The following is a 16,628-nucleotide window of genomic DNA, read 5'->3' as shown; positions in this document are numbered from 1 at the left end:
AGTTTTATTATTGAAAATTGTGTGCGATTTTTTACTACACAGCCTGCACATATGACATGGCACTATAGCTGGAACAGTACCGTTCTAGCTACAGTGCCGGTCCGGGCTGTTGGCAAACGGGGCCTAATATTCCTTTAACGAGAGAGTAATGTTATAAATCAACTCATTTTTCTTTCATCCTCCAAAATCTGTGGCATGGTCTTTCATAAAATTTGGTGTATGATAATTAATTCTTTGGTTAGGACTTAGGAGAACAACTTTGAAAAATGAGATGTAAATATCAATATGATCGTCTTCTTACTACGAGTAGAATACGACCGTCGTTGTAGCTCGGACTGCCTGACTGACTCGCAGTAGCAGATAAAAACTAAAAAGGCAAGAGAAAGTAGAATACGACCGTCGTCTTTGGTGTTACTGGGAGAATGACTCGAGTAAGTAGAGTATCTTGGTCCGACGACTCCGACCAAATCCCATATAACGTGTGGTGCAGAGCCACTCTCACTCGCTGTAGTTCCAGCTCTCTCTCTCCGCAACTATGGCTTCCTTTATTTCAAACCTCTCTTGGATTCCTGTGTCAGTCTCAATTGTGTCTTCATCTGCCTCTTCCTCTAAAGGTACCCAAAAGCCTCTCTCTCTCTCTCTACTATATGGGTTTTATAGCATAACTACCTGTTTCTTTTGTGGAACAGATGGGAATTCCAAGTCTTCAAAATCAGTGAAGCTCAGAGAGGACTGGAGGAGTCGCTCCAAACCCATTCCTCCAGGAGGCACCTACCCGGCCAAAGATCATTGCAGGTTCAACTCCCCCATCCCTCCTTCCAAACTTTTTTTTCATTCTTTCCTTTTCTTTTCATCTTCATTTTCTCCCTTCCACTACCCCATTTTTTTTCATTTTGAAGATTTTTCATGAGTATATTTTTATCTTAAAGATTTATGATATATATAAATTTAAAACTTCTATTTTCTCAAAGAGGAACTTTGCTTTGATTAATTTTTGTGCAGTCAATGCGGGTTGTGTGATACGTATTACGTTGCGCATGTAAAGAATGCATGTGCTTTCTTGGGAGATGGAATGTCTAAAATTGAAGTAAGTTTCTTACTTATTTTTATATGTTCTCTTTCAGTCATTTTGCTGCACCACCGAGGAATGGTAAGAAGGAGCTGCATGCCCCTGAAATTCTTGGGCTATTTTTGGCTGAAGCACCTTCACTTTAGACACAATAATTACTAAACGGGTTATGGTGTTAGGCTGATGCTATGCCTATTATGACGCAGCCATATGCCTGTCATTTATTTCCTCTTTGATTATCATTTTCGTACTATTTTGCTCTCATGCGCATAAAGCACCATCTTGACTTGCTCCGCGACAATCTTGATACTTAAGATTTCTATAACTATATTATACAACTTTAGCTTTAGCCCTTAATTTAGTGGAATAGTCTTGTGGGTTAATTCTATTGAAATCAAGTTGTTGCTTTATATGTGTACTTTAGATATAATACTGCATACCTGCTAATCAAATAAAAGCCGTATATGGGTATATGTATATTGGAATATTTATCCTTTTTTTTCTTTTCACTTGCTCCCTGTATTGATCTGTTTTCCCCCATTCAGGTCTTGGAACCTAAAGTTCATGGTAGAGGGAGGAAATCAAGTTCCTTAGATGAAACGTACTTTGGGGTCTATGAGGAGCTGTTATATGCTCGTAAAGTAGAGCCTGTAAAAGGTAAGTTTTTTCTGAAGTTTATCTTGGTGGTCTAATAGCTTGCTTGACACTTCAAGTGTAATGGTTATGACAACTAGTTTACGCTAGCTCGTTTGGGGTTTGAATTAATCTGTTATTGTAATTTATATTATACAATAATTGGTAGACGTTGCACTAGGAGAATTATTTCTCTCCTATCTTATAATTTGAAAAGGCATTGTTTCTTTTTGCCACCCTTCTCCATTGGTGGTGTCTAGTGACAACCATCTGCTAAAAAAATGGGCATCTGTCCATAATTCAAATAATTGGTGAAATATATGCAGTGCTCTAATGAGATCAGCTAGCAGGGATGAAAATTGTGGACTTTGGTATTAAATGTTATGTATTTTTAGAGAACTGCACTTTTAGTTCTTGTAAGTAATAACAGTAGCTATTTTGCAAGTGTTGCACTTCTTAATCTTTTCGAAATATCCAAATGATACATCATACATATTGTAGGAGCTCAATGGACAGGGATAGTAACAACTATCGCAATTGAAATGCTTAAATCAGGCATGGTAGAAGCTGTTGTTTGCGTACAGAGGTAGTGCCACAAATTTATTATGGTATATGGTAGAATTAATGTACCTTTTAATTGATTGTCAATGCCCCTTTTAATATGTATTTTTTATGAACTTATGTGGTCGTGTTATTTTGTTAATCACAGTGATCCAGACGACAGATTCATGCCTAGGCCTGTCCTAGCAAGGTTTGCATCTGGTTCTCTTTTTTTATACTTGGACCTAAGATACTCTCAGTGTCTGTATAAATCCAATTGAGAGTGTTTATTTTGCTTGTTTACTTATCTTTTATTCATAATGTAATGCTTATATTTTGTTTTGGTTTGCAATAGGACACCAGATGAAGTTCTAGCTGCTAAAGGTGTTAAGCCAACATTATCTCCTAATCTGAATACTCTTGCCCTTATTGAGGTGCCCGGTACTTTCTTTGATTAGGGACATAGAAATGCCTCTTTTGCTATTTCGTGGTGCTTTTGACTCCAAACATGATGTTGAGTGTTAAGCTAGGAATAAGGCAGGAATTCTCATGAACTTTGGTTTTGACAAGGATTAAGATCATGATGACTTTGGTTGTTTTTATTATGTCTGGGAGAAAAAAGTGGTTTGGTTAGAAACTCGGGAAGCTGGATGACATGCTTATGATTTTTTTTTATTTTTTATTTTTTTTTAATAAAAAAGAAACTAATATCTTACTACTTTGTTTAGGGGTATTTAGAGGGTGACTGGGCTTTCACTTCACATGAGGATTTGCGTCTGGTTAATTTAGATAGTCATGTTAGTGTAGTTTAGACTTTCATTTGTAAAAATTGACTTATTTCATTTCCTTTTGACAAGATTGATGTTCCTTTTTATTCGTGTGTACTTGTTGCTTAGAGGAGGGATATTGGCTTAATTAATTCCCTGTCGAGAAGATTGAAGTTACTTTTTATTTGTGTGTGCACATGTGCGCGCGTCTGACTTGTTTATAGTTAGCTTATTATCTAGATGGCAGCTCTTATAAGTCTAATTTGTATATTTCTTCAAAAATTTAGTGACATGAGTATTCATTTTCTACTTATAACAGGCTGCAAGTGTGAAGCGTCTTCTTTTCTGTGGTGTGGGTTGCCAAGTGCAAGGTATGGCATATACTATGATCTGGAAATTTGTATTTTCAGTTATTTCCTCTGTTGTGACTTGTACCATTGTAATGCAGAGTAATTTCTTAAACTGCAGCATTAAGATCTGTGGAGCACCACTTGAATTTGGACAAGCTCTATGTATTAGGCACTAATTGTGGTAACTAAAATCTTTATATTCAGTTTGATATATATATTTTTTTTATCTAGCTATAGAGTTGAAATACTGGTACTCAAGGCGCCACAAATAATGTAAATATTGCAATGGATGTGATATCATGTTATATGTGGTTCAGCTAATTTCAAAGTCAACACATGAGAACACTCTGATAGTGTTTTTTTGGGGGGTCAAATTTGTGTGGTAGAAAAGTCAAAATATTATTCCCTTGTACCTTGAAACTGGGCGGTGGAGCATATTTCACTTTAGTTTTTTGGTAAGTAGTTTCATACTTGGATTCTACCATTCCTTAGAATTCCACATTGCTCCTTACCCAGCTGGTTTATGTGGGTAACATAAGAAAATAATATTTTATGCATGAATTGTGGTTTATAATATTATTTTGTGTGAGTCATTGGATGTACTTGAACATAATTTGGATCGGTACTAAAATTTTTATCCAACAGTTGATAATGGAACTCGAGAAGGACTGGATAAGTTTCTAAAGGCCGCAAGTAGTGAACCAGAAACAGTTCTCCACTACGAGTTTATGCAAGACTACAAGGTTTGTGCTGAGAATCCTTTCTGAATTGAAGATATAATCAAGAATCATTTAGTTGCCATAGGGGCACATACTTCATTCACTGGGAGAGACTTAGAGTGTAAGGCAACGGCCTAATAGAAGGTGTGAGCTTTGGGTTATTTGTCTCAAGGTAGTACCTTGAGGCAGTTTCTTTAGGCTTCAAGGCAAGCTGCAAGGTGTATTCCTCAAAAGCTTTTACCATAATCTTGCTATTAATTGTTGACTGTACGCTGGTTTATTACTACCTGATGGTATTTTGGTTTGTAATACTTCTGATAGTTTAATTGAATGGTAATGTTTCCATTTAAAGAGCCTGTTTTAAATGTAAGTAGGAGATATTTTTTGTTTGATAAGCACTTGATGCTGCTTAGGTCTCAAGCGAGATATTGTTACTATTTAAAAATATTATTGTAAATACTGATTATTTAATCCCCTTAATGGTAATATTTCACCAATTTGGGCATTTCTTATTGAGTTACCATTGACTGCAGTATTCTCTGATGCATTTTCTTGTACTTTAATAGGTTCATTTGAAGCATTTGGATGGTCATATTGAAGAGGTAAAGCAGTCCCTGTATTTCCTATTTGGCCTGACGTATCACAACCATGCTGCTTCACCCAGTTTCAAATTTTAACTAAAGCAGGTTCCTTATTTCTCTCTACCAGCAAATGATTTGGTTGATGTTATTGCTCCTTCATGCTATAGGTAAATTCCTTTTCTTTGTTTCTGTATTATTTAGCATTCCTTGAAAGTAATAGTCAGAGTCCAATGCAAAAAATAAGTAAATAGAGAAACTAATAAATAAATAAAATGTGATTTCTGGAGAACCATGGAAATCATTTCTTTGAAAATGTATATAAATCTTTTCATTGTTATTTTTGTGAAGGTTGAATTGAGTTAGAAAGTGTTAAGCAGCTAGTGTCCAGGCAAGATCACTTTCTTAACTGATTCATGATGAATGTCTACTCAAAACAAGCCTACCCTGCAATTCCTAATGGCAAATTTAGTTATTTACTCCGTTTTCTTATGGTAAAAAGATAAATGGAATAATAAACGAAAACAATGACAGTGAATAATCAATCCCCGACATAACATATCTAGGTAGTGCCTTAGTAAACTTGGATGCTTTCAGGCAAGTATATTATTGCCTTAAACCTGTGGTACACCAGGTGTTGCAATTGTTAATCTTGTGAACTCTCCAGAAATTGTTTCGGCCAATCAATTTTATATTTCTAAGATGTATTTTACATCTTACAATTATTACAGTTATGTTTACTTATCAAATACATGTTTATTTCACCATTAAAGATTATTCTTACTAGTCAAATGTTGTTGTGTCTGCAGTTGTTTTGACTACACCAATGCCTTAGCGGTGAGTTTTGTTACTCTTCTTAACAAGTATTCCATCTCAAGATGCATTATCTCTTGTAATTTTAGAATGCTACTAACTAAGTGGTCCATAAAGTTAAGAATTTATCCATCTCCTATTATGCTTCATGTTCGTCGTACTTGCTCTTTGCTAGATTAGAGCAATGTGAGAGAGTTTTAGACATTTTACCGGCTTCAATAAAGACAATGGTCTATTGCTATAGCCTCAGGGTTGTATTGTTGATGTTTCAAGTCCTATTATAAAGCCTAGTTCAGTATCCATTTTTCGCCGAAGTCTCTTAAATCAAATTATGGTGTTTGAAATCATAAATAGATCTCAAATTTTATTTAGGAGAATTCTGAAAACCTTGCTTGCTTGAACAATAAAATAAATGGATGTTGGTGATAGTGTGAGACCAATTGGAGAATGTTGGATGATCCACCATTTGGTTGTACATTCCCACGATCTTCTACACATAAAAAAGCAAATCATAGTTCATGGTTATACACTCGAAATTCTGATGATAATGAATTCAACTCAATAAGGTCTTCCTACCCTTTATTGTTTTATTTGTGTTTTACACAATTCCACATTTGTCAATGCCTTCACCTCCGTTCTGTTGAGTATATAATGATGTTAACTGTTACTTTTCCACACTCAACTAACACAGCAATATTCTTTAGATGCCTTATAACCTTGTGATAATTAATTAAATTTGCCAGCCTGTCTCAAGAGTCATAGTTACATGCATGTACTTAGAATCCACCTTGGATCTGAACTTTTATCCTGCGGCCGCAAAAAAGAATTTCTGTACTTCATTGGTAGTATAATGTAGTCTTTCCAACTGTAGGATCTGGTGGTTGGATACATGGGTGTGCCAAAATATTCTGAACTCAGCATGACACAGCATCCACAGTATGTTACAGTAAGGTAATATCCTTGCCGAGATTCTCTCCTCTTCTATCTCTGTCTCCATCTCAGTGTGTGTACTCGTGCCCGCATGCACAATGATGCTACTATATCATCATCTCTATGACAAGCTAAGTTTTATATCTTTGTAAAATTCAAATGACAGAAATGAACGTGGAAGGGAAATGCTCAGTCTGGTGGAAAACCTTCTGGAAATTACTCCTACAACTAGTAGCGTATAACCCTTTGCCTTTCTGGTTGAATTTAAATTCATTGGAGAATAGATAATTTTACTAACATAAATAGACTACTTCAGGGTGACCGGCGACCATTTGTTACGGAGACTGTTAAGGCAGATGATAATGCTAAGTTAGGTATGTGTTGCATCATCTTTGTTAATACTTTTATTGGAATCTGTAGCACTTCAACCTCAGTGGTATAAGCTCCCTAACTGGGCATGTTACACGTGTTTGGAGGTGCAGGGATGGACTTAGTGCTAGAATGATAATAATTTTGGACTCTGTTCCGAACAAATGCACATTTCATTTATCTAGAAACTGTTCCACTGTCTCTTTCTGGCATCACATTTAAACTCAACTCTGGGGCCCAATTCAGCATAATGTTAATGCTGAATTGGTGTATTATGTTAATGGTTGTAAATATTGTTTTCTCCACCTTTTGGATAAAAAAACTGCACATAAAGGAAATCAAATGTCTGCAACATACCTCAACTAAGTTTTTCCTTTTCTCTCTGTAGATAAGAATGGAGCTGATTAAGTTCCTGAGTGAAATGTGCCACGTGCTAATACTTTATTGAGCTAATATCTCTCTTCTTTTTCTCAGGGAGAGGTCCTTCTAAGCCGGCGCCAAAGTTTATTGGAAATTTTATAGCTTTTATCCTAAACTTGGTGAAGTTTTTTTCTTTGGGGCGCATTTGCTAAGAAACGTATCTATATAAAAATCCCTATTCTTACTTTGTTCTTTTGGTTCAGATTGGCCCCAAGGGCCTGGAATTTGCACGTTACTCACTTGATTACCATACCATCCGGAACTATTTACATGTAAACCGCACATGGGGAAAAGAAAGGTAAATTATAATGAACAATGAGCTTATAGTACAGCATACTGCATCGTATATTAATATTATGTTTGAACCTTTGAATACATGCAGAGCTGATAGGCACATGCCTTCTTCCGCAAAGAAGATCGTGGGAATGTACAACCAAAATGGTGAAATCAAACAGATGTTGTCCAACAAGTGAATGTATTGGACGGTGAAGATGAAAGCAGGGTGCTTCATGCATGGGAAATCATCTTTTTTCCATTCTGTAAAAAAGGGCCTAGTGCCATGTATGGTTATGAATTGTGGGCAATGTTCTCTTGGAAACTTGGTCGAAAACATCAGAGCTAGTTATTGTTAGTGTTATTTGTTACATAAAAGTGCAATTTGCGAGGACCAGAAGCATTGATCATCAATCTTCATTGATTTTGTGTCTGAAATTAGCTTGGTCAAATCCATCATTTTCACATATGGGCCAAATTAGAATAGAAAGTTCACCTGAAGTGACGAGACAGGTAATTATCAGGAAAAAAAAAAAAATCTTTTAATATATGGGCCTTACTTTACAATGAGGGCTTTATTAATATACATTTTTCCTGATTCTAAGATTGCCTATTTCTCTGAGTGTGGATGGAATCCCAAGCCTTGGGAATGAAAATCTTTTTATATTTTTAATCCTTACAAAACCCCACAAGAAGTTTTTCATTAAAAAAAAAAAATTCTAAAAAGGGGGAAACTTCACTTATCCCCTCCCCTCCCCTCTAAACTGCAAGGGATTTCTCAATGTCCTCCCTAAGCTTTAAAAATTTGCCAAGTAGAGTTTTGATCTTTTAACCCCTTTCAATCACTCCCCACTGTTTAATCTTTTGGTTTACTTAAAAGGCTAGCATGCAAAATGTTCGCTCTACCCCATAAAATTTATAAAAATACAACCATGCCCATAGTTTAAAAAAACATAATAATCAAAACAAAAAAGTAAAAAAGTCAGAAAAATAAAAAAGGACGACCCACAGGGCCACAACCACATTTTCCTTTTCTTTTTTTCTTTTTTTTTCTTTTCACTTTTTTTGAATTTTTTATTTATAAAGGGGTATTTTGGTCATTTTTGTTTCCTCCAATAGAATTTAACGGAAAATCTTAATAGAATAGGGTAGTTGAAGGGGGTTGGAAGATGCTTAATAGTTTAGGAAAGGTAAGTGAAATATCTCTAAAAAAGAAATTAACAAATTGCATACTTTAATTTTTTTGCATACTTGAAATTGGGGTTTGAATTTTTTTTTTTTTTTTTTCACATTCAAAGAGGTATTAACAATTTCCTTTACTCAAATCAAATCCCTAATGTCATATCTAATTTGTTTTACTAGTACTGTTTATCTTGACCTGAGAAACGACTAGCTAGGCACATGTACATGATGGCCCATAATAGTTTGTATAGTTAGGATCAACCAATACATCCAATATGGAGCTTAACATGACATGCTTACACGACTCCCTCAAACAAATCTAATCCGCACCATCAGGGATATCAATGCATGCGCATACATACATACACATGTATGTATACGCATGTGTATATATTTGTGTGAGCGCGGGTGCAGGCAAACCAATTGGATATAAAGGTAACATTCTAACCTTAGTGAGCAGTTGAGGAATGAATGAGGGAATGGGCTTTTGGTCATGAGGAGTAAGGAAAAGATGTGGGTGGCGGCCACCCCATGTGTTTCCTTCTCTTTGTAACAGTGATATTGTCTAAGTTAGAGGTTGCAGGATTTTATGAGAATATTAGCACTTCTAGTGGGCATTGACAAAGGTGCAGTTGTAGAATTCATGTTGCAGTCTGGACGTGGTACAAAATTCAATCAGTCAATCTTTGCTTCTTTGCTTCAGATTTAAGACACATTGAAGGAAACAGAGCCGCAGAATATAATACTTATGTAGGACTGATACAGATTTGAGATTCCATTAACTTTTTCTTCATTTTGTTCAATTATTTTATATGGACCATCGAGTTAGAGCTTTTTTGCATGTTTGAATGAAAGGAGTGGGTTCTCATGTGGGTTGTCTTTCACTTCTAAATTTCATTTTTGTAAAGGACAAAAGTCTGTCATACTTTGTAGAATATGGAGAACTATTTCCTGCCAAATATGATTGGCAGAGGAAATAAATATCGTTAAAAAAAAAAAGGTTCCAAAGGCTAGCTGCATATGTTTGGATGGGAGAGAGGGATTTGGTTATATACTAGCATGACAGACAGTCGCACACTTTTCTTCAAATGCAAGTCATCTCTACTGCATATCTTCCAAAAAATTGTTCTTTTAGCAGGTTGTGACAGAAAATTTAGGCTTCTTGGAACACCCAATTCACAATTTCCCATATGACTCTCAGGTTCAACAAATGAAGCTGTTTTCAAATGCTGTGTTGGAATATAATTAGTCCATTTGGCATTGGAGAATTGAACTTTTTCAATGAAACAAACGTTGGTATACTTTGACCCCTAAAAGAGAGGAATTTGAGAATGGAAGGATCTCAAGAGGTTGTGTCAGAAACTTTGGGATTATGATAAGCTAATGCAGTCAATTGTAATAACATTTGGCCATGACTGGCTGGGTTCACATGGCACACACGCGCAGGGCAAAAACGTTTACGTTGTTTATACTTTTTCCAGTATTTTTCTTTTTGCGCCAATATTTTGGGATCTGTTCTGTTGGCTTGGACGGTTCAAGATAAGATATCTTCTCTGCTCTTACTGGACTCTTGCCATGAGCAGGGCACAATGGTGTCAATAGTCTGTAATGTATTTCCTATGTATGCATTTTGAAGTTTGGAAGAGATGTGTCATGTTGCTACAGTGGACCACATTTAGAGAGACAACTCATCAGGTGGATTAATGACTACGTGGACAGAGAGGGGATTTCCCATGTAGAAATATATAATGAGATATGTTAAGAGTAAGAAGGAGACTTGATGAAGACGTTAGGGTTACATCTTGACTATTGAAACAAGATGTATTGAGATGTTATAAACTGTATTACAATGGTCGTTATTTATAGAGAAAATCTGGACTAAATAAAGAAGAGAATAGACCTACAAAGAAACTGAATAAAGGCCTAATATATAGAATATAAACATCCCATTTGACTACGACTATTAAACTGTGATACAATGAGCCTCATTCTTCCTTTTACAAACAAAAAAAAAACCCCAATTATTTTCACATTTTGGGATTTCTTTAGGAAAGGGCTGACATTTCTGTGCCATGTGTTCCTTCTCTTGTGTTCTAAATTATTCTCTACACAAACGGATCTCAGTACTACAGATCAGTTTCCAAACCAAAAAGAGACAGAACTGCCCAAAAATCACTGTTATTAGTAATTAGTCCAAGCCTTCAGAAATGTGAAATGCATCTCCTATGGAGAGTCCCATTAATAGATTTCCTTTTTTGCTTTGTTTCTTCTTTCCAGCTCTTGGCAATGTCATGTGCTACACTAATGGCATCCAAAGATGCACCAGAGAGGCCTTTCCTTGTGAACCCAACTGCATAGAGCCCTGCCTTGCCTTTCCACCCATTTGGAAACGGATTTTTTGGAATCCCATCTTTGGAAAAGAACTCATTTTCCTGTACAATACAAACATTCAGAACAACATTAGTCCACTGAGATTGCTCTCCAGAAAATACGACTCCAATTATTGGAATACATAGGGAAGACATTCTAATTTTTTTTTTTTTTTTCCCTGTATAGGGACACATGGTACAAGCCAAACCATTAAACAACCTATCAGCCTTTCAGGCAGCCCAAAAATAGAAGTAATTAAAAATTATAGGACAAATATGTCCAAATCAGCAAAAGGAAAAGGAGAGGGAGAGAGAGAGAGAGAGAAACAATTAAATTCTGCTCATAAATTAGACAATGAAGCAACCAAACAAAACTATCAAGCAGATCACCACTACAAATCTTTGAGGGAAAGGTTATGAAATCTTGTATTAAAAAAAAAAAAAAAGGATAAAACAATATATCTAACATAAACCAAACTTCAGCAGCTGAAAAAAGAAATAAAAAATAGTCCAACTTCCATAACTGTCACATGGATTCAAACTGGAGAACTTCATAGAGACAAATATATCCCTCACCTTTAACCATGAAGGAACATTGCTGCGATACCCAGTTGCCAGAATAACAGAATCAATCTTCAAATGCTCTCCATTAGGAAGTTCAACTCCGCCGGGGTAGAACCTTTTGATTCCACGGACCACCTTGATCTCACCAGATCTAATTTTCTGTAATGCACCAATGTCCAGCACAGGGGTCTTTCCTGCGGTGTTCTTGAGCTGTAAAGGACCTATCGATGGCCTTCTCAGACCATATTTTTCAACATTTCCAAGAATCAACCGCGCAATAATCAGCAATATCTTGTCGACAAGCCAAAGTGGCAGCTGCCATTTCATTAAGGAAACTGCTACTTCAAAAGTTGATTTTCCAAGAACTTCCCTTGGCAATACATGAAGCTGTGGGCCAAAATAAAATTAACCCAATTATAATTTGACAGTAAAAAAATAGAACATTCAATATTGAAGGGAATTTCTTTTACTTACCGGCCCTCGAGCAACCATTGACGGTTCTGCATTGTAGTTGCAAAGATCAAGGGAGACCTCCATGCCTGAATTCCCACAACCAACAACTAATACACGCTTCCCACCATAACTCTCGCCGGATTTGTAGTCACAAGCATGCATGACGTCGCCACCAAACTCTTTCAAGCCTTCAAACTCTGGCACCACTTTCTCGGCATTCTCACCGGTGGCCACCACGAGCCACCGGCAAATGTACTCAACTTGATCGCCAGGATCGTTTGAACTGCTTTCTCTAGTGGTTTGGACCCTCCACAAACCAAAAGTTTGTTCATACTTAGCAGACTGTACTGTTTCATTGAAATTTGGGCTTATGTGGAAGTGTTTAGCGTAGGATTCAAGGTATTCGATAAACTGATATTTTGTGGGATATTCCGGGAACTCCTCCGGGAATGGAAAGTTGGGTAGTTGACAAAATTGTTTGGGGAGATGAAGCTTGAGGCGATGGTACGTGCGGTTTTGCCACAGAGAGGCAATGCAGTTGGCTCGTTCAAGAATAATGAACGGCACGCCTTGTTTTTTAAGGCAAGCAGCAACGGCTAAACCGGATGGGCCGGCCCCGACTATGACCGGCCCGTTGACCCATATTCGTCGACGAGCAAAAAAGTCGTCGTGATCAGAAGCCTGGACCATTGGTGACATGTTAACGCGACAAGTACTGTTAGGCATCATATATGCAGTATATATGCAATCTATGTCGATCGATCGGAGAGATGGTTGATGATGAAAAAGTTAATGGTGGGCAAAGTGGTTTACAAAATGAAGGAAAAAGCTTGATCTATGTGGAAAGCTGGTATAAGATGCGACAAGGAGGAGTGGAGAAGGGGAATAAAATGCAATTTGTTTGAAGTTATGTGTGGAGAGGGAAAGAGGGATGGAGAGATTTAAATAGCGAGGGGTCTTTGCCATGAGAGCAGCATGTGATTGGGATTTGAAAATGATTTGAGGTTTCTCAAATGATAAGCTTGTGGCATGGCCGCCTTCTTTTGTTTACTACTTTCAACTTTACCTTAACTTATGATTCATTAATTCATATCCAATAAAAAGGACCCAAAATTTGGAAGCTAAATCCATGCCCATGAGGCCTTTAATATTTTAGAGGGTCTTGTTTTGGTCAACCCCAAATTAGCTTATTGTGACTACCAAACCTACTATCAATGTATATACTATACTCTGTGTCCTATTTGGTACAGTGGCTTCCAATGAGCACATGGTTGAGCAGCTCCTTTTCAAGGGTTGGATTGGATCCTTCAAAGATTAATCCTAGGCTCCTTGCTAAGCTCCAGAAATCCAAGAATTTTGTCACCTGGCCCCCGTTTCAATACAGTAGTACAAGTTCAACTTGAACACGTTGCCACATTAAACCTACTTTGATTGCATGCATCTTTTTCAGTGTCCTGAAATTCAGAAAGAACAGTGTGACCTAGTGGGCAAATTTATTTTTGTTTAAAAAAATAAAAATAAAATTATTTTTGTTTATTGCTATTCTCTTTGACAAATATAGAGTTAAAAGACTTAAATGTTGAAAATAATTTTGGATGGTGTACAAAATTTTTATTGAAATAAAATAATATATATCTTAAAATTAACAATAAAATAAATAAATTACAATAGATGAAAAGTAAAATATGAAAATGTCTCACAATGTTATAGAATCACGTAAGCGTTGTCCTTAAAGGTTGATTCGTGTTTTCGGAGTATATAACTCAGTGCAATCGGATATGTTGACACGCATCCTTCTAGAATTAGACTATAACGTTTACCTTTGTTGATAACGCATTTCCAATAACAAAGAAAAATAGAACAAACAAAATCTTTTCTTGTAGAAGAACAATTCCAGAATTGAAAACATATATAGAAGTAATATATATATATATATATATATATATATATATATATATAGACAAGAAGGTTGGCTTAATATATGGAAAAGAATCTCACTTTTTCCTTCTTTTAGTATCCAAAAATTCCAAAGTCTTGAAGGACTTCATGACCAAACTGTCAAAATGCTTGAAGAAAACCATAAAAACTTGTTAATGAACAAATGCCTTTAGACCTTGTCCAAAGGTCAAAAACGTTTTTCAAGCAATGGTAAGAATGCATATAACTAGCTGAACGTTTTTCTTTCTAATAAATACAAACGGTCATAAAAATTATATATATATAAAGACTACGACCAAGTCTCTTCTTCAACGTATAAGATAGCCAAACAGTAAAACGATTAAGAGTTTGTAATAAGAATTTAATGATTATACGGTTAAAAAGAAATCCATGCACCAAACAACTGAAAAATAAGTTTGTAAAGCATACAATTAATACAACATATGCATAAAATAGGGAACTATACTCTGTTTCTGGATGAATGATTAAATTTTAGTAACCAGAAAGCTCACAATTACAAACACTAAACAAGTTCTGCAGCAAAAAAACCAGAACACACCCACAATCTGCAGAATGCAGAAACCAATACCAACAGTAAACGTCAGAACACACAACTACACAAATCCAAACAAATTCTCTAACCACCACTTTATGAGGCGTACCCGATCTAGCTTGTACAATTTCTTTCAAGTCTCGTATTAATAAAGATTGGTCCTGCCGACTGTGGTGTCTTTGAGAAACGTCTAGCATTTACGAGTCATTGTAATTTGTAATCTATAAATTACTTTCTTCTGTACAAATTGCTCCATCGCTTTTGATATATATATATATATGACTGTATCTAGTGGCGGAGCCACAGCACTCTTTGGGGGTGCCAAAGATTTTTTTTTAAAAAAAAAATTTCTCACGGTAAAAGGATTTTTCAACGTATAAGATAGCCAAACGGTAAAAGGATTAAGAGTTTGTAAATAAGAATTTAATGATTAAACAGTTAAAAAGAAATCCATGCACCAAACAACTGAAAAATAATGTTTGTAAAGCATACAATTAAACAACGTATGCATAAAATAGGGAACTATACTCTGTTTCTGGATGAATGAGTAAATTTTAGTAACCAGAAAGCTCACAATTACAAACACTCAACAAGTTCTGCAGACAAAAAAACCAGAACACACCCACAATCTGCAGAATGCAGAAACCAATACCAATGTAAACGTCAGAACACACAACTATACAAATCCAGACAAAATCTCTAACCACCACTTTATGAGGCGTACCCGATCTAGCTTGTACAATTTCTTTCAAGTCTCGTATTAATAAAGATTGGTCCTGCCGACTGTGGTGTCTATGAGAAACGTCTAGCATTCACGAGTCATTGTAATCTATAAATTACTTTCTTTTGTACAAATTGCTCCATCGCTTTCGATATATATATATATATATCGAAAGCGATGGAGCAATGGAGCAATTTGTACAGAAGAAAGTAATTTATAGATTACAATATATATATATATAGGGCCGACTCAATGTATTTGGGAGCTTTAGGCGAAATTTTGAAATTGAACCTTATTTTTTTTAAAATTTAAATATTAATTAAATAATATTTATTTTAATAATATAATTATATTTTTATAATATTATTATTATTTTCATTCTCATTGTTGTTTTATGACATTTAAATTTAACTTTTAACTAGTTGCTCAAAAAAAGTGATGTGGCATGCTTGTTTTTTGGGGTTAATTGGTCTTATTTTACAATGAACTTATTATATTGGGGCCTTATTTTAAAAGCCTTTAATTTTTATGGGAAAAAATTTTGGGCCTTATTTAAAAAAAAAAAAAAAAAAAAATTATGCCTTAAGTTAAAATAAAATTTAAAATTTTTTTAGGCCTTATTAAAATTTTTTTTGGGCCTTATTAAAAAAATTTTGAACCTTACCAACTGGGGGCCCTAGGCGACCGCCTCAGTGGCCTAGCCATTGAGCCGGCCCTATATATATATATGATTGTATCTAGTGGCAGAGCCACAGCACTCTTTGGGGGTGCCAAAGATTTTTTTAAAATTTTTTTTTTCTCACCCCAAAATAAAAAATAAAAAATAAAAAATTCTTTTTACCTGCTTATTACCCAAGACACGGCACCCCCAATATTACTAGTAGTACCATTACTTCTTAACACAATTTCTACATTGCTATCTTCAATAAGGTTGTCAAGCAAAATGGGGTTGAGGATCTTTTCTCATATCGTGTCTAGATGCCACCATCATCTTCACCAAGCAAAAAAAACTCCTCCTATCTGACTCTCAGTTGCTTTTGTGTTAGATTTTTGTTATAGTTTATTTGTTTTACTTAGTTTTAATTTTGAATTTTTCGATTTATTTTATCTGTTTCTTGAGGTTGTATGGTGCACTGGGCGTGGGGTGGGAACGATCGAACTCAATTATGCAGCTGCCAAATTAGGTCTTGATTTGATCTCTCTGATTATTAATTCTCACATATTTATATTTTCTATTTGTATTTTTTTTTTCATTTAATTATCTTCTGTTTGGTTGCCTAGAAAATTGAACAAAAGTTAGTAAACCTATATGTATGTATCTATGGAGTCTAGTTATCCAGAATGAAAAAACCCATAGGCATCTAAATCGAAATAGATTTTTCGATTT

General features: G+C 35.5%; 2 protein-coding genes across 2 annotated transcripts; one reads left to right on the top strand and one right to left on the bottom strand.

Moving 5' to 3' along the window:
• The first annotated feature begins 452 nt into the window (after positions 1 to 452).
• Positions 453 to 7,871, top strand: LOC132177542 (7-hydroxymethyl chlorophyll a reductase, chloroplastic). The gene is made up of 19 exons (XM_059589910.1): positions 453 to 614; positions 690 to 795; positions 1,003 to 1,087; positions 1,615 to 1,726; positions 2,204 to 2,288; positions 2,412 to 2,453; positions 2,598 to 2,676; positions 3,329 to 3,380; positions 3,478 to 3,540; positions 4,005 to 4,102; positions 4,645 to 4,680; positions 4,765 to 4,826; positions 5,466 to 5,493; positions 6,341 to 6,420; positions 6,566 to 6,635; positions 6,716 to 6,773; positions 7,243 to 7,307; positions 7,392 to 7,486; positions 7,571 to 7,871. Exons 1-19 carry the CDS (start codon positions 536 to 538, stop codon positions 7,659 to 7,661), a joined length of 1,386 nt encoding a protein of 461 aa, XP_059445893.1. The 5' UTR covers positions 453 to 535; the 3' UTR covers positions 7,662 to 7,871.
• Positions 7,872 to 10,695: 2,824 nt separating this feature from the next.
• LOC132178928 (probable indole-3-pyruvate monooxygenase YUCCA7) lies at positions 10,696 to 13,095 on the bottom strand. The gene is made up of 3 exons (XM_059591515.1): positions 12,051 to 13,095; positions 11,589 to 11,963; positions 10,696 to 11,075 (listed from the first exon to the last, which is right to left on the bottom strand). Exons 1-3 carry the CDS (start codon positions 12,756 to 12,758, stop codon positions 10,845 to 10,847), a joined length of 1,314 nt encoding a protein of 437 aa, XP_059447498.1. The 5' UTR covers positions 12,759 to 13,095; the 3' UTR covers positions 10,696 to 10,844.
• Positions 13,096 to 16,628: the final 3,533 nt, after the last annotated feature.

Source organism: Corylus avellana, chromosome ca4 (assembly GCF_901000735.1).
Source record: "Corylus avellana chromosome ca4, CavTom2PMs-1.0".
Classification (NCBI taxonomy): Eukaryota; Viridiplantae; Streptophyta; class Magnoliopsida; order Fagales; family Betulaceae; genus Corylus; species Corylus avellana.
Note: the sequence above shows the minus strand (reverse complement) of the source record. Positions and strands in the feature narration are given on the sequence as shown.

What these genes read in the sequence shown, in the direction of transcription:
- LOC132178928 (XM_059591515.1), bottom strand. Translation starts at nt 12,758, where the DNA reads ATGATGCCTAACAGTACTTGTCGCGTTAACATGTCACCAATGGTCCAG. An exon ending in CAATGGTTGCTCGAGGGCCG is followed by an intron (nt 11,964 to 12,050) that starts GTAAGTAAAAGA and finishes TTTGGCCCACAG; the next exon opens with CTTCATGTATTGCCAAGGGA. An exon ending in ATGTTCCTTCATGGTTAAAG is followed by an intron (nt 11,076 to 11,588) that starts GTGAGGGATATA and finishes TGTATTGTACAG; the next exon opens with GAAAATGAGTTCTTTTCCAA.
- LOC132177542 (XM_059589910.1), top strand. Translation starts at nt 536, where the DNA reads ATGGCTTCCTTTATTTCAAACCTCTCTTGGATTCCTGTGTCAGTCTCA. An exon ending in CCTAGGCCTGTCCTAGCAAG is followed by an intron (nt 2,454 to 2,597) that starts GTTTGCATCTGG and finishes GGTTTGCAATAG; the next exon opens with GACACCAGATGAAGTTCTAG. An exon ending in AGTTTATGCAAGACTACAAG is followed by an intron (nt 4,103 to 4,644) that starts GTTTGTGCTGAG and finishes GTACTTTAATAG; the next exon opens with GTTCATTTGAAGCATTTGGA.